Source organism: Anser brachyrhynchus, assembly GCF_964034855.1.
Source record: "Anser brachyrhynchus genome assembly, chromosome: 19".
Taxonomy (NCBI): domain Eukaryota; kingdom Metazoa; phylum Chordata; class Aves; order Anseriformes; family Anatidae; genus Anser; species Anser brachyrhynchus.
Genome location: NC_137712.1, coordinates 5,044,505 through 5,062,467, shown reverse-complemented (window position 1 = coordinate 5,062,467; position 17,963 = coordinate 5,044,505). Strand labels below are relative to the sequence as shown.

General features: G+C 46.7%; 1 protein-coding gene across 1 annotated transcript in view; it reads left to right on the top strand.

Annotated features, from left to right (window-relative positions):
- The window catches only part of CFAP77 (cilia and flagella associated protein 77), a 61,278-nt gene that overhangs the window by 31,253 nt on the left and 12,062 nt on the right, over nucleotides 1-17,963 (top strand). The window contains exons 2-4 of the mRNA XM_080562268.1: nucleotides 4,719-4,818; nucleotides 5,380-5,608; nucleotides 17,668-17,770. Coding sequence (XP_080418394.1) covers nucleotides 4,719-4,818; nucleotides 5,380-5,608; nucleotides 17,668-17,770 — 432 coding nt within the window. The remainder of the gene's footprint in view (nucleotides 1-4,718; nucleotides 4,819-5,379; nucleotides 5,609-17,667; nucleotides 17,771-17,963) is intronic.

Below are 17,963 nucleotides of genomic sequence, written 5' to 3'. Positions count from 1 at the left end.
AACTCAGGGCCAGATTTTGTGGTCCTTCATCAATCACAACTTCCTTTGACTTTGACCTTTAATGTTTATGAAAAGCTTCAAAGATAAGTGCCAACTTATTATTAATAATCTTCCTGGGAGTGGAAGTTGCAGGCGGTTAGCAGCATACCACCCAGCAGCCGCCAGCCCCTGCTAGGATTTCTTCTGCACTAACAAATGTAGATTTTCATGTGCTTTTAATATTCTGATTTTCCCGACCATTTCTGAGAGAGATGGAAAATAAGTTTTTTCCCTCCACCTTTAAAAAAAACTGATCAAATTTGCCTTTCTCAAAACACTGAACATTCCCTTTCTCATCTACCTAAACCTGATGTTGAGTTACTGTCCCCCAGAGGCTTTCAGTAGCTCCGTTCTGATGTATCCCTGCACTTTGTAGCTCACTGCCTTCTTAGAGTGTAATCAAACATCAAGCTAAGTAGCAAATAAATCTCCCGATCTCATAAGCTGCACAGCAAGATCATGTAAATGCAAATGAAGGGCTTGATTTCAAGCTGTCGCGGGGGGAAGGAGGGAAAAATGCTGGGCCTTGTCACCGCAATCACTTCACTCTGCAAGTGCAGTAAATCTGCAATAATAATAGTAATGGCAGCGTGACGGGAGGCTTTACTGTACAAGGGGGTATAATGAAAAGTGGAACAGAAGGTAGGGAAGGAAGCAAGGCCTGGTGGGTTGGAAATGCACCGGTATAGGGTTTGCAGGCCCCCCCCAGGACAGAGCCATGGAGGAGGGACAGGGCGGCCCTGGATGAACTGGAGCAGAAGGGATTCATGGATCTGCCCAGCATCCCCTCCCAGCTAAGGGCTGTGTGAGATGCAGGGATTAAAAATCCGTGTCTCCATCTCTTGCTGTACCCCTCTGTACACAGGCAGGTGCCTTACCCCTCTCAGAGTCTCGGTCATCTGTAGAAAATTAATGAAATGTGTTGATGGTCATAAATACCAGAGGACAAAACACAGGAGGCTTGCAACAAAACCTGTAATCCTTAAAGTTTTTGTCCTTTGCTGCACCTTCGCAACTCACCTACCTTTTGCAAACAGACCCATTTCCAAGCCCTCCTTTTGCTCCGCAGAAATGTTCTCCAATACCCTCAGACACTCAAACAAATCTGAGGCTGCAGAAATCAGAGCCTACCCGGGAAGGGCCAGAGAGCTCGATACACCCAACACTGCTCTTCAGCCGAGCAGGGTATCCCACTGCCCAAACACCACCACTGCACTGCAGACAGACTGGGAGCAGCTCTCTCCGAGCACAAGACACACACCTGGTTCAAAAATGACAATTACCCAGCTCAAGGGGAAAGGATGCATTAGCTGAGTCCTTGAAGACAGTTTTAGAGAGCAAACAAAGCCTCAGCACACATCTCTTGCAGCCCTAGGAGGTGGTGATCTCTGCAGGATACGCTGGGAGTGCTTCAGGAGAAAGCCTAGAGTTGTCTTTTCTGAATGAGCTGGATAAACAGTATTTAAGATGCCTGGTTTTCCTCACTGAGGTCGTAAAGGGAGAAAACTTGCAGAAGGTACCCAGAGAAAATTAGGACCGCCTGGGATGCAGAGAGAGACGGTTTTAATTAGAGCCAAGAGGTGGGAAATAAGGCAGAGAAATGACATCTTAATGAGGTTTAATGAAGTTGTCTGCTGATGGGCACAGCTGTCAGACAGATCTGTATTCCAGCCAAGCAGCTTTGTGACAGTCTAAACCTGAACACAGCAAACAGTGCTGGAGCTGGGGAAGAAAAAAGGACCTTCTGCACCAACTTTGGCTCTCTCCCACCACCGCTCTGTGGCACAGCACACCGACACTGCCTGAGGACAAACAAATGGAACCAGCCTGCGAGGCTGCAGCAGCATTTTGCTAATTTATGAATGAGAGAGACTAATCTTTGATTACACTCAACAAGATTCATTCCTGCTACATCCTTCCCATTCTTTGCCTTTATGGGTAAAAAAAATTCTTGGCATGCGGAGTCCTCTCCTCTGAGCCTATTGGTTTGCTTCAGTCACAGGTTCCCTCCATGTTCAACATATTGGACCAGATTTTTTTCTTCTTTAATTAATTACCCAGCACCTTTGGCATTATTTATTCAGCGCAAAGTGACTGTAAAACGCCACCCAATCATAAAAAGAAACAGCGTGCATTCATTTTGCAACAGAGTAAATACCCAACTGTGTTAACTTCAGGTGCCGTGCAAAAGGGAACCTTTAAATGCTGTAATTTCTTCCGTTCTACACAGTTCTGCGTTCAAAGGTCTGGAAGCCACTTCGCCACAGATTACAAACCTCTCCTTTCCTGCAGTTTCTTCGAGATTTTCTCCCACCTGCCACACCTTCCTCGTAACAGCAGATTTCTGGCCTCACTTAGCTCCAGTATCAGAACGTGACCCCGGGAAACAGCCTTTCCTCGTGCCTCTGAAGAGCTCTGTACGATTTCCCTGGTACATGAGTGACAACCAACCTAAAAATAGCTCCTGTACAAATGCCTGTAAATACAGGAGAAATAGATCAACAGTGAAAGCTCCTTCATCATTTCTGGCACCAGTTTATGCCTTTTGCGTGAGCTCCCTAACTCACACGCAGCATGCACATATGGTTTAGCGCTGCCGTGTGATATTTCAATTGCAGTAGCACTAAAAGCCCACTCGCTCCCATTGTGCTCAGTGCTGGACACATCTGCAAGGGACAGTCCCCTTCCCCTGCCAGTTTTGCAGGAGGTAGCTGGGGGGAAGCAGCCACTTCATGCACAGATTCCTTCAGGTTACTCATTTGATTGCCTTCAAAAAGCTCATTACTAACGTCTGCTGACATCAAACTATCTGTAGGCTCATGCAGGGCAAGGAAGCTGATAGAGTTTAAGTCTATGCAAGTCTAGCAAGTCCAGAAAATTCATTTTCTGGTGAACTTATGCTCCTGAGAGTCACATGGACACCACACCTCTTTTGTAGTGTCACATGCAGGTGAATTTAATGTGACCCTCACAGACCTGGGAAGCAAATGCAGGCACCATCTCGCCCCTGAACATGCTGATGAGGAGCCCAGTGCCCACAGCATGTTGTCCGCAGCCTCTGCGTGCTTTTAAGTCTTTGCATAGTGGCGTGTAGAGGTGGGAGCTGAGAAATACCAAACTGACAACATACAAAAAAATGGCTCCAGGCAAAAAGTTTGAGGAATTATGAGCAACTTTTAGAGACCTCAGCACAAAGCGCTCTGGACAGGTGCCTGTTTGGGCAGGCCTTTAGCCCTCGCTATTCAGGCAAAACAAGCTCGGTGAGAGCTTTGCCTGAGCTGAGGGTGATGCAGAAAGAGCTCGAGCTGCGCCGCAGCATCGTGCACACCCACTGAGTGCCCTTTACGGCACACTGCAAAGGGGCCACCAGGCTGGCAGCATACAGGAGAGCTGGGGATGGTCCAAGGCCCCAGCCAAGGTTTGTGCAAGGCTAGCTGGGAGCAGAACGTAAATTTGGGTTTGGACAATGTTCCTGTACAAGGAGCTCCAGTAGGCAGCTGCATCCCTTACCGACTGCTGTCCAGCCTCGGCCTGCCATAGTGACGAGTTTGAAGTGGATCATTTTCAGCTACAGTCTGTCCCTGCAGAAAGCACTACATTTGATTCAGCACCTCCTGATCCAGCGTTCACTCTGGAGCATAACAACAGTCACTTCAATGCCAGTGTTCAATGATGCTCCAGTGTGCAGCACTAGAATAGTATTTCAACATTTCCGTTTTCCCCAAAAGATCTGCCAATCCAGCTTCCACAACCCTCCATCCTCCCCAACAGGCTTCCCATGGAAAATAACCCGTCTGAGGCACCCACACTGTGCCACATGGCTCCAGGGGGCTTGTTGTCTGACCCTGCTGCAGCCTCCCCAGCAGGAACGCACAGCCCCAGGCTGCCAGGCTCCCACCCCTTCCCTCCTCCACTGCCTCCCTTTCAAGCAGCAATAAGGTTTCAAGACACACACATCCTGCAGTGACTTCACCATGGAGATGGGAGGGTAGAGACAAAGGGGTGAAGGGAGGTCAGTTAATCCCACAGACACCACCAGGCTGGGATACACATGGGCTGGGGAAGAGTTCATTTTAAAACTAAATAGAAACGAGGTTATTGAGCTCAAGTTCTCTTTTCTGTGCTATAAACCCCAGGGTCTGCTCCCCCTTCATCTCCCTTATCCCACCCACTATATGCCTTGCTTCTTGATTATTCCCAGGCTGAAGTGGTGGTGTGATTGCATTTGGGGGAGTTTTTGCCAGCTTTCTAAGAAGAACAACTTGGAAATGAAGCAACTTAAAGGAAAGTCGAGTCTAGCTGCAGTCTCCCCCTGTAGATATCACAGCTGGGCACTCAAGCCAAAGGATAAGTTAGCCAAAAAGGGAGACTTCAAGTCCATATATATTAAATCAAGATCCCTATTCCCAGTAGGGCTAGGTCACTATAACTCAGGTATGAACTTTTATGAACTTCAGCATCCCTCATGCTTCAGCCCTGGTGAAGCCTCATGGCTGTGAGTCCTCCCTGCACTGTAGCACTCCCTTGTGTCCAGACACTGGGATCCCAACCTGTGCCAAGTGGAGCCAGAACCACTGCTGACACTCATGGTCACATTCTGTTACATATTTTTGTTTTCAGGAGGTTTACCTCATCAAACAAGGTCTTTATGCTTCTCCTTTAACTTCACTCTTCTGCAGGCAGAACTGGGAAAGCCCCAGAGAAACTGCTATACCCTGCCAGGCTTTGATTTTTCATATGGGCTATACATCGAAAGGACAGATGGAGGAGTCCCTGAAGGTATGACAACGCCACTAAAACATAGACCTGCAACAAAGTCCTAATGCTAATAGGGACTCTCCTTCCCAGTGCTCCTCATTACTTTTCACCAAGCTGGAGGTGAAGAAATCCAACATTCACCCACTTTCATTAATATCACAAAAAATGCTTGGTGACTACTAACGCTTCCCTAGCATCTTGGAAACTTTTATAGGATCACACAGAGCCCAAGCAGAAAAGGGTAGAGCATCTGCAAAGGGCAATACACGTGGCCACTTTCATAACTCAGAAGAGTTTCTACTTCATGCTCTGAGAAATTATTTCCCCCGTAAAATCAGACTTGCTGAGCCAGTCAGGGTGGAGAGTGAGAAGACATCTAATTCAGATGGGATAGTTCCCCATCTGAAAATAATCGGGGAAAGATATGTTGAAGGTCACGCCACTGTGAAGCTGTGGCAAAAATGCATACAAGCCACACAAGGCCCTCATGTGCAACACACAAGCCTTGCATCAACCCGCTTCCCCAAATAGAAGGTCACCCTAATCTTTTTCTCTTTGCCTCATGTCTCCTTCCATCTCCAGCAATAGGCCACTGGAACACAATAAAGCCCAGGACTGGTTTAACTCAGAATATGCCCCGAGACTTCATCACCATGAACTGCGGTGCTCTGAAGGCTGGTTATACCACAGCCCGTGAATTTAACTTGTACTACAAGGCCAAGGACATACGGCGCAAAGACAATGAATACAGTCGCTTCAAGAGATCTCCTCCCAAAGTACCTGCAGACATGACTTATGGCATCCCAGCACGGTAAGGGGAAAGGATTGGGGCCCTTCTCAGAAGGGAACTATCCCTTTCTACTCTCTCATCTGCATCTTCCCCCATCTCTCAGCCAGTACAGCCCCCAAAAGAGAAGTGTCCTGAACCTGGACATGATGCAAATGAATCGTAGCACCACTTCTGTGTTTTGCCACCTGATTCCACCTACGTGTCACAAACAGCTACCTAAATCTAGTCTGCATGCCACAGCACATCCCTATTTTACCTCTAGCACCAAGTGCTTGGAACTACTAAAAAATATTTTCAATGCCAGTCCTTTGACTTAAAGGAGCACGGATCTGCAAGCCAGAATAATGGCCTCCCCAGGTCAGAAAGTGATACTGAGTCAGAACAAACAGCATTTCTATCTGTTCATACTCTGGTGCAATTAAGGATCAGTTCAAGTTCTTTATTCTACTTTCTCCCACTTGTTAGTTCACCACCATGCGTCAGGCAGAAACTTCCAGTAAGTCAGAGTAAACACAAACCAGCTTTTCCCTGCTCTCTCATCTGCTTCCAGGGGCTTCTTCTAGCACAGCCCAAGGGTTGCTCCCTCAGCAACCCCTCTAGAAGGACATAAACATACCCGCTCCTGCTTTGCAACACAGTGGGATGTTTAAGGCTTCACACTGAACTGGGTTGCAGTGCAGTGTCTAAAAGATTTTTAAGAAGCACCCAGCATACACGACCCCCACCTGAGGTTCAAAGATATAAAGTATTTAAATGGGTCGCTTTTGCCACTTCTAACATATCCGTCACATACCAGTTCCCAGCTATCTGCCGTGCTGATTTCTCCCGAGTAGTTGTGAACAGGGGGTCTGCAGGGGAGAACATCAGCACCTTGCTTAGGCTGAGTGCCTGTCTTCTACAGCAGCACGCAGGAGGCTGGAGGGCGCATGGTGGTCTGGAAAAGCCAGCGTAAGCCCAATGCAAACAAGCGCTAAAACCTCTGAAAAGGACTCCAAAGCAGCCCTGATGCTGCTGGAGCACAGTTTTCATGCTCTGTACAGGTCTGGACTAGACATTAGGTTTCATTTTAAGAGCTGGATAATAATCACTACCAGAAAAATAACAGCTACAAATTCTAGAGAAAAGACATGATGAACGGCACCGTGTATTTTACATGATAGTAAATGGGCTTTGCATATGCAAATTGAATGGATTTTAAAATGGTATTTAATGACAATTTTCGTAGCAGACATTAACATTAATTGCATCAAAATGAAAATGCAGCATTAGCTTGCTGTTAGCTGCAAATGCCCCAGCTATAAAGCTTTATCTTTATCAGTATCAGCCCTCACCAACGTGACAGGGCTGCTCTGTAAATTGCAGGCAAAAGGGCTTTTATGTTGCAAAAGTATCCCCCAATGTAGACCAAAATCAACATCAATTTTGCTTTATTTCTTCATAAACGGAGGTTAAGTGGCTGCCTGCAAGAAGTCTAGGCACGTTTCAGAAGTTTTAAGGAAAATCTGCAGACCCCACAACAGCAGAAGTAGTGGGAAAGGGCTTTTAATATAAAGTTATTATTGTACAACTTGTCTTCTCCTTAATAGCTACCTTTTATGCAGACTGATTGTATTTATCCCTTTACTTTAAAAGCATGTTATAGACAAAATCAAATTACTAGGATTACTAAGGAGTTGTTACAACCATTTGGGTAAAAGTGGGGAATTTAACTCAGTTTTCATGACTGGCAAGTTAAAGACAAACACACGGGCGAGTGCTCCCCAGCCCAGGTCTGTTCCTAGTCGCAGCGGACCAGTTTCAACACAATGCTCCCTGTTAAAAATGACATGGTTGTCAATGGATTTAAGTTGTTTCTGCTTTTGGACTCTAAGCCCTGCGTAACTGTGTTCTTAGTGCTGCTAATTGGGAATGCACTTGCTGTAAGATATGTGCTTGTCTGGCAGCAGAAGGGGAGAGAACAGTGGCATGCAGTCCCTTCCCATGACTCCAAGAACTTACTTGCTTCTAAAAGCACCCACTTTGCTGCAACTGAGATCTTCATCAAAGTTTTTGTTTGTTTGTTTGTTTTTGTTTTGCTGAGAACAGAGCTTGCATGATGTTCCCTTGCCCAAAACACAGCACAGATGGTACAGCCAAGGAGCAAAGGTGCCTTCCCATCACACTGAATTCATCTGCACTGATCACTGCAATGCTCTGGGACAATCCCCAGAGCTCTGTGAGCCTCCCAAAGTGCCATTGCAACCCCCCCACCCCCGCATCTGCACCCACAGCCTCAATGCGGCTCCTTTGGGCAGCTGGCATCATTTCTCAAGTCCCTTCCCAGGCCCTAGGCTGCAGTGCTAAAGGCACCTAAGTGTCCTAAAGGCACCAAGGTCAGGAGTTGTCCCCAGGCTTACAAGCACAAGCTCTCCTGGATCATCCCAAATAGAAGAGAACGTAGATAAATGCTGGGGTTGCTATTAGTGCCTTATTAATCACGTCCTGGCCCTGCTGCTCCCTCTAGCACAGCAGATCACTTATGCCTCCACTTCCCATTCATGGTGGATGTGTGCTGCATGGAGCATTTCACAAGGCAGCCTCACAGACACTAGTGTGAGTTTTCTGAAGCTCAAGGGCCTGTTTCCTTCCACAATATATTTACCTTCAAAGATCATCCGTGCCCCCTCTCTATTAATTCCCCGGGGGCATCTTCCAGGGGAGAGAAGCAGCTCTGCTTTTTTGCTGATTCCCCCTGTTCTCACCCTCCCTCTTCCCAGAGAGGTGTTTGCTACGAATCATGTGGCCAGCTTTGTTGTGAGAGTCATAAAAAGGACATTTTTCATCTCTCCTTTTTCCTGCTCTCGCTCCCTCTCTCTCTCAGTATCAGACAAAGATTTATTCCCTCCCTGATGCCTGTGGCATGCGGAGCTGGGAGGGGTCAGGGGAAACACTGATGGGACGATAATAGATAATACAGTGGTTCCCCAGGGTCTTGTCCAGCTCCGTAACCGATCCATCAGCAGGCAGCACTCGTGCCAAGGTCAACAGTAACGAGGATGTGGTAGGGTCCCAGCCTCCCCCATGGGGCACCCTCCAGTTGGGCTCCTCTGATTCGTGCTCCAGCTTCTGATCTCTACAAGAGCTGCCTCGTGCAAGCCACAATTTGCAGGAGTGCGTGCCCACTGGGCCCAGGCGCTGCAGTAATGACCACGCTGCAGTGCGAGCACACTCAGCTTCACCTGCCTCAGTCCTCATCCCCACTGCAAACAGGCCTACGGATTTTCTTTCAAGGAAAATACCCAGAGTTGGCAGTACCCCCCCCAGGAGGTCAACCCAACCCATCCCATCCACACAGGCTCTTTGTGCATGGCAAGTTACATAGCTGTAAGATGTCTGTGGTTTAGGGTTGCTGATGTCCTGGACCCAAGTCCTCTGTCTTTTCATTTAAAATAACCCTACACAGCGCTATTAGCAGGTGTGTTCAACCCCATCCTCCTTGTGTAATGACCTTGTTTTACAAAAGGGAGAATGCAAGGCACTGAGTGGCCTGAGTCTTGATGAAACTGAATCTAAAGACACAGAGGGTCTGTGAAGACCTCCAGGATCACAGCTGGTGTCAATACAGCCTGGTATTCAGATGCATTTGGCAACTCCCAAAAGAGTCCCAAGCCCATATTTAGCCTCCTAACCACCTTCTGTGATTGAAGTTTACCATGCACTGAAATTAGCAGGTATTAAATCATCATTCTTGGAACTAGGAGCAAGCACAAATATATGGATGCTGTCTACAGCTAGATTTTAGATTATTTTGATTTACACAAGGTCACACTAGGAGTCTGAAGGCAAAACACACCAGCACAGTTGGTAGCCCAAGCACAAGTTTTATCCCCAGGAGCTAGAGACATTATAGCAGCACAGAGTACGTCCTCAGTACAATCACAGGCTCGCATTTCCAGGGCTGCTTTTAAAGAAAACTTTTCATTTGCTTTTCTTTTACTAGAGCAAGTTTGCTAATTCTGCCTTCTACATTCCTGAACGTGTTCCCGGGCACAAGGACTGCACAGACGTGCCTTTCTCTGCCATCCCACACCTGTACCTCCTTCAAACCCTGCATGGCCATAACCCTGCCTCAGACATGCTGCCATCCACTTGGCAGTTGGCCTGTAGGTTGGGCTGACCTTGGGTGTGCTGGCAGGATTTCCCTGGCACTCTGTCATCCCCACGTCTCCTGCCGGGTCCCCCCTACTGGCTGCCTTCGCTTCAATCGTCCCTCTCCTGAATTTCACATTCCGTTTTCCTTCTAACTTCATCTCCGCCCATCATTCTACCTCCCATTCTCTAAAACTGGTCTTAGTCCTCGAGCAGCTGCTTTCACCGTGTTTCTGCAGACTCACCTCTGAAGCATTTGTTCACTGCAGTCTCTCCTCTACGAACTGCTACAACTGGCCAAAGGCTTTGGTTTTCCAGTACCTCCTCTTTCCTTTGTATCATTTCCAGTTGTCCTAACGCACTGCTGACAATCGTCTTGCTGGCCTTTAACAGCTCAGCTGTTACATTGGCTTCTCCTGCAGCTTCCTGGCTTAACTGATTGCTCTGTCCTTATCTTTCACCTTCCCCAAAAAGGGAGCTTCCAGTGTTAGTGCTTGTGCTTTGCAAGTGGCCTTTCCACCCAAAGTGCCCATGATTTTTGCACACAGCCAAAACGAAGTTCAAAAGGCTGCCCAAATGCTGTTTTGATATTTCCAGCATCTCTTTGGCACAGAGATTTTAGCAAATTTATTTTTGAAACACTTAAAGAACATTTGAGGTCATTAGTATATGGCCCAGGAAGAAGGGAGAAGAAAAAAAAAGTCCAGTTATAAAGAAACTATGCTGAAGAGTAGATGGTGTTCCAGGAAAAAAAAAAAAAAGCTGGACAGGCAAGAAAGAAATACTACAGGAAGACCACACTTGATCCACAATCATTGGAAGCAGAACAAATGTGTAAGCCACAAAGCCCCCAAAAGACTGGGGCAAACCAAAATTTAAGGGGAAAAAATATCTGACACTGACAAAAATTATAAAAATATTACAGAGACTGGAACCACCATCAGGCTGAAGATAAAAACATGCAACCAAGTTAAAAAAAATAGGTCTCCCATCAGTTCAGATAATTGCTTCTCCTATCCAGCTCCACAGCAAACGATACTTTGTGCCTCTGCCACCATCCTTGTGTTGCTAAGATAAGAATTTCTATTTCAAGAATCATTTTCTTGTACTGGACACGTGGCAGGCTGGCTGTGTTTGCATCCCTGTGCAGGTATTGCTACTGCGTAGCTCCCAGCCACGTCTGCCTGGATTGCACTGCCTCGTGCAGGGTGGGCAGAGCCCTGTGTACAGACCTGGTATCCCTTCAAACAATCTTGAGTGCACTGTGAAGATGCTGATTCTCCTTCAGCATGGTTATCTACTGCAGTTGTAAGTCTGACTACTTCAGGCTCTCACGTGAAGAAAAAAACAGGCATGTTTTGGCATAAGGTTCAGGTCCTGAACATCAGCCACAAGATGGGGAAAAGGGGAATAAAGATTTAGATCCCTTGTTACCAAATGCATTAAACTGAATAGGAAAGTAATTTACTGTCACACAGACTAGCTATCATCCATGGGTTTGTCTCTGTGGATCAGAGCTGGCTGAAGAATTTCTACCAGAACTTTTACCCTCTAAAACTACTTCTTGCCACAAGTAGACTTTTCCCCCCCCTGCAAATTTCTGCTTTTGCAATTTGTACAATGAAAACCTAGTTCAGAGGGAAACAACCACAGAATCCTTTTTGTGGAAGCAAAGCTTTCTACCCCTTGCTTCATTTGAAAGGAAACAGTGCCAGTAACATCCCCGCCTAGCCAGAGATTTAAGCACGAACAGGAGGTCGAGGGGAAGACCTGGCTCTTTGATTTGTTCTGTTCATTGTTAGTTGTTTGGTTGTTTTTTTTTGGGGGGGAGGGGAGGATTTTCTTCCAAATGAAAGCAAAGCAGCACACTCATCAGGACTGTTTGCATTTGTTGGCGTTGACGGCTGCAGACTGCAAAGTTCACTCTCAGCCCCAGCTTGAGGCTTCCAGGCTAGAATAGCTCTGTCCCCTAACCACGTCCCACCTGAGTTTCTGGGAGGATAAGAGAGGATTTCCAGTCAGTAGAGATAAATTTGTTGAAGACAAATTCAAATAACCTTCAGCTAAGTAAGCCACATGGCATTTCCAACCCAAAAGACCAACGTTAACATGCAGATTCCAGCTTGTGAAGCCAGTTATCGAATAGGTAAGAGCTGGCTTGGTGTCTTTGCTGTGAGATACGAGTTTCCATGTGTGCATTTAGGATTGTTACAAGTGTACATCTCACTCTTGGCCTGGGAGGGAATAGTAAAGCAAATTGGTGTTCTTGTAACCATGTGTACTCCTAAGTACAGCTATGAGCATCTGATAAATCTTTTAAAGTACATGTTTACAATGGATTTTATTCTTTTTACTGTTCTATACATACGAGCCCTCTGAGCAAAATAACAGATCCTCTGACACTTAGAAGAAGCCACTGCCTCATTGGCTGCCCACAGTGAAATAACTTATATTGTTATTTCCTCATCCAAATTACAAGGACTGTAAAGAAGCTTCAGAAATTCAGAGCAATCAGTGCTTTGACGGCACGGATCCTGAAGCTGCCACACGGGTGAAAGACCCACTATTTCAACTGGGAGGTTTGCCAGTGCAAAGACTGCAAAAAAAAATTGGTCCCCGAGTGTTTTCTACCAATTTTTCTCTTGTTATTTTCTTCAGTGGTTAATGGAAAGTGAGGACAAGTGGAGATCATTTAAAAATGATCTTTCAGGCCTCTCCATGGGTTTATTGCCAGGACCTATTTAGAGGACCATAAAGCTGTAAGGGGCCTATAACTTCGCTGTATAGTCCACAAGCTTCCTAGGAAAGCAAGGAGCCTTTACATTCACACTCTGCATGTTTTTCCATCTCTCCCTCTTACAAGCACATGCACATGTGTGCAGGGACTTCTGGAGCCGCTAATTGAATTCACTTTTGTGAAAGTGCTAACAAATTGTAAGTGACCTTTTATACAAATTTCAAAGTCAAGAATCCGCCGCTAACTGAACATCCCTCTTCTGCCATTCACTGTTATGCAAAACCCACAAACAATTAGAAGAAATAACGAAGAGCCCAGCAGCCCTCTTTCCTAATTAGCTGCAGGAGGCAATGCTGGGGAGTGTGGCTAAGTGCTTCAATTACCTCGGCCCTCCTCACTGCCCTTGTTAGAGCAGACAGGTCCACTGGCCAAAGGGGAACAATTAAGGCAAGGCAGAGCCAGGCAGTTTGCAAGGGGATGCCGGGGCCGTGCCGGCTCTCACACAAGGGCCAGAGCTGTAATCATGCCCCAGATTCCTGCTGGGCTACACAGAGACAAATTAATGGTAGATAGATTGCTAGCTCTAGCCCATCAGTAACAAGGGAGGAAGGGAGACAATATAGCAGTACAAGGGAACTGTAATCAGAGTTTTCCTGTACTATAAACACCCTTTCAGGGCAGAGGGACCGGAGCATTAATGCCTCAGTGCTGTGTGCATTGGTGGTACCCCAAGGCCCCGAGCAGAATCACAGACCCCAGCTTGCGCTTTAGTTGCTGAAGATAATCTGCACTGGCTGCACTGAGGAGCCCCACACTGGATAACAAACTGGTTCCCAGCAAGAAACTGATCTGTGCTGGTGAGAGCGCCAGTTTGGCCATCCAAACCCCAGCCACAAGACAGGACAGAGAACTCTGTACGGACAGTACCGCCACGGGACAAATCCTTCACACCACGACGCACGTGAGGAAGGGGTACAAAGGCTGTGCCTCTCAAGGCTCTGTGGGCTGAAGACCCCAAATGTGGATCCTGGCTGTACACCAAGAGGAAATCATCTCAGATTGAAAGACACTAGCAAGGGCTGACTCCAAGAAAATGAAGCCTCATTAACCTTTCAAGAAAGGGTTAAAGTTTCAGGATAGCTGTTGGTGTTGTAACACAGCTTTGATATCACAGCTGTAAAAAAAAATCAGTGATATGATTTACCTACTGTATAGGCACCCATACAGTGTCAGAGCCTGCTGCCACTAAGCTGCCCTTGAAAATTAGAGGGTCACACGTGGTTCCTGGGAGCAGAGCTTTTGATGCAGCCCCAAAACCACGCAGCCACCAGGGAGTCAGTGCCCATGCAAGTGTCCTCTGCTCCCCACCAGAGCCTGTCCTGACCATCAGCGGGCAGAGTACGGCAGGAGCCGTGCTGCACTGGCTGGAGGGCTACCAGGAAAATCCAAGGGCTGTAGTTCGCACTAAAATATTTACGAGCCCTTGTGCTTTTGAATAATACAAGAAAAAAAGCAATCTCAAGTCAAGTTTTTGCCCTTTTACAATACAGCAATAAAATTGATTGCATCTTTTAAGCCAGTATAAAAACCCTTCCTGAGCAAAAGTCCTTTGTATCCACTTTTGCCAAGTACCTTTTTTTTTTTCCCCCGCTGATGTATAAACCTTTGAAAATAAGTTTGAGGGGAGACTGACAACCTTGAAACCTCAAGAGCAGCATGGCATTGACGGGTGCCGCTCTCAGAGCTGAGCATTATAGATAGATTTTAATTTCATTTTAACAAAATAGCTGTCTCCAGTGGAAGAAGCATCAAGAGCTAAATGAGGACCCGTCTTGAGCTGAATCACGTTGAACAGACCTCGGCACTGTCATTGATTTTCTGGGAAGAAAAAAAATGCCTCTGGCTACTAAACCAAATTAGTAGTCACTGATGACCAATTATTTTGCCCCACTGTGAACGGAGAGGCGTACTAAAATTCCAGTTTGTCAGACCCAAGGCTCTCTTCTCAAACACCTTTCAACAAGCGTGTACCAAAAGTCCCTCAGATGGTTCTGACGCCTTCCTGTTTTCGGCAACTTCTTCTCCAAAGTTTTAATGAGCTGCTGCTCTGAGGATGGCCTGCCAGAAAGGGAGCCCCTCCCGGATTGGTGGTACACTATTTGGCACGCCGCACAAATCACAGCTGTCAGAATTTATACACACGTACACAAAAAAGTGTCAGCCTAATGTTTGCAAATTATAATTACCATTTCCCTTGCATGTCCCTGGTGCCTTCATTTTAGATAAATCCCAGCTCTGAGGTATCAGCTGCAAAGCACTGAAGGCTCATATTGAATAGAATAGATTTAACTAGTTTGTAGCTCATTTAAGGCCTACACTGTTTTATTTTAATATTGTTAATACTTTATTATACTTTTTAACATTGTTTTCACAGTAAAATAGCCTATTAGAACAGCTGCAGCTTCGTTTCCAGGAGACTTCTGGCAGGCTAGCATACCACATTGTATAACCAAGTAAGCAGGCGCTTGTCATTTCAGTTGAAAATAGGTCTATACCCTCACTCTTGAAAGTAAATTAGAGAGAGTCTATTAAAGAGACAGGAACTGTTTCAGGGATAATAGTTTTGAAAATGTGCATAGATAAATTTTAAAATATTTAGGAAATGTCAACATTAGAAGTGGCTCCAACTATTTGACTATAAAAGGAAGCAGCTGATTATTTTTTCCACAATTATAAATAATTTGTTACATCCTATCAGAACTTTCTTTCCCTTCCCTTTCTGTGGCAGGATGCTTGTGCCAAAACAAGATCTGAGTTGCTCTGAATGAGACAGGTTTTAATCCACAATAAGAGTTTTCAGCAGATGGCTCTCTGCCTATACCCCCACCCCCAAAAACCAGCAGCCCCAGACGGTAACAGCAAAATCCTCCCAGCCCAGAGCAGCGACATCTGGGCAGGGTGACAGAGGGAAACGTAGCACACAAGCAGTTCATTCCTGTCCTCAAGTAACACTAAGGCGAGAGGACGTTTTCCCCTAGGCCAGCTGCACCGAGCCATACCACCACACTGCCCAATGACACCGATATCAGGGCCAAAACTCCCCGTCCACCCCAATGGTAGCAGCGTTTGACCTACAAAAAAAGAGCTGCCTCGCTGAAATTTCTCCAGTAACCTTAGTCAAAGAAGTGTTGCCTGATATCCCCTGCTCCCTGCCCCACTTTCTCAGTATTTCTCTCGAAGGAGGCAGGAAAAGCCAGATCAAGCATCGCATCTTACAGCCCACCAGAACCCATACGTATAACTAAGCACACGAGTCATCCCTACTAATTTCCCAGGGACAGTTCACGCATGTATTATTCCAGGCATGATTCTATACTTTGCTGGATCAGGATTTAAATGCGATTAATCACACGGCAGGGAAGAGTCTCTGAAGAGCATCAACCCAAATGCGTCCTTTCAAGCATTTACTTACAAGCCAGCTGTGGACTAATCAGTCACCAACTGGCTGGTCCACCAGAGATGGTAAAAGTCACCTCCATGGAGATGTGAAAACACTCAGCCGCCACAAAAATCAATAATCAAACACCACACACAAAGGCTCCATGTCTTCCTGCATCCCTCCCTGCTATTCACACTCCCCAGGAAAGCTCCTGCCTTGGAAAGCAAAGGGTCACGCCAAGGAAACAAGCCCACAAGGCTCACCAAAAGCACGTGCAAGGACTACCAAATTTACACCATACAATGAGATGCTCAGCCACAGCTATGCCACATCTTTTAAACCTTTGTAGATATTTTAGCCCAGCTCTGATCAGCGTGAAATACCCAACTGTAAGGGAAGGTGAGGGAACAAGGGAAGACAAGGGTAAATGTCAGTGTCCCCTTTGGCAAGGGGTGTCTCCAGATGACAGTCTGGAGCAACGCGGCTGTTTTGTAGGCAAAGCCTTGAAAAGCCCTGCAGCATGTGATCTACGAAACGGGCAGTCTGCAGAAGGATGTCTCCTCTGATATGAATGCCCCCTTGGGATGTATATTGCTGGGTTGCACATCTAGTATCATTAGAAAACACGACCATAGATTAGGCTGTTTTGAAGCATGTGGTGTGCAATAATTAAGTAATAAAAGTCACCACAGGGGTGAAGGAACAAGGAACAGAAGAGTTACTATTTGCATATGCCCTGCTGGCACCCTCCACTACTGTCAAGGATCCTCCAGACTGCTAAAAGCTGGCTGCTGATGATTTCAGGCCAATTGCTGACAAAAACATTGAAGCATCAGCTCACTTGTGGCCTGGTGCACGAGCTCTCTCCAGAAAGCCACCTTCTGGTGGCCCAGAACCACCCAGCATTTAGCCCAGCTCAGATCCCTGTTCAGGCAGGGAAAGCCCTGCCTTGCTGCTTCAGAAGCAGCAGCTGAAGGCACGGCATGCTACAAGTGTGAGCAAAGCTGGTGGCTCCACAGTGTCGTTGGTTGCTGCTGAGATGGAAAGAGTCCCTCCCCAGCAAGGTGTGCAAAGACAAGGACCGATAAAATTTCAGCTGCAGGTCCTCCGTCACTTTCTCCCTTGGGATTTCTAATTTTTGCTTCGGGGGGAGAAGAATAGCACCACAACCACAGTGATAAGCGATATGCTGTCCTCGAGGCAAGAGCCCTGCTGTTCCAGTGCTGCCACTGCCAATTCTACCCCCCACGGTGGCTGATGAAGTTAAAGCATCCTCCCTTGCCGGGAGCAAGGCTCAGTAAGTCTGGGCCACAGCTTTGCTGCAACTTGGTCGGGTTAATGCCAGCTCAGTGCAGGTAAACTGACCAAAAAGCAACCGACTTCTTAATTTTACCATTTATCTAGAGCTGTAGACATCTGCAGTTCCTCTGCTGCTGCCCCCTCCTGGCTGGGACACTCGCTGGTGCCCTGTTTCAAGAGGCAAATCCACTCTGTGCAGCTGGGGCACCAGAGGGGCTCAGTCGTTCAGCTCCCCTTTGCACTGCAGACACCTGACAGTGTCTTAGTGTGTTTTAATTCCAGACTCAGACCGTCAGTAGTCCTCTCACCCAGTCCATCAGTGCATCTGTTTGGGCTTCTTTGTACACCACAGCAGTCACATTTTCATGTTCTCACCACTCACATTTTTCAGGAGCAGGGAAGGGAATCAGCACAGGGAGGTAAAGAGAAGCATTAACCCTGGAGATAATATTGTTGTATTTTGAACATTTTTTCCAGGCCTTGCACTCCCTTTTTTGATGTCCTCCAACACAAATACAAGGAGCTGTGGATGGAGCAGCAGAGAGCACTGACAGCAGCCCAGCGAGTGGAAAAGAAAAAGGTAATAGTACTCCAACAGCACTGCTGCTTGCTACCAGGCATGAACTCCCCCTGTCCCACCCCACAATAGATGGGCTTCTTTCTACCCATCACAGTGAGCAGTCCCATGTGGGAAACCATTTTCCCTGACTGCTAGAAGGCTGGCAGAGCCTAATGAAGATCAGCTGCTTCCGAGCCAAGATGGGCCTGGCTCC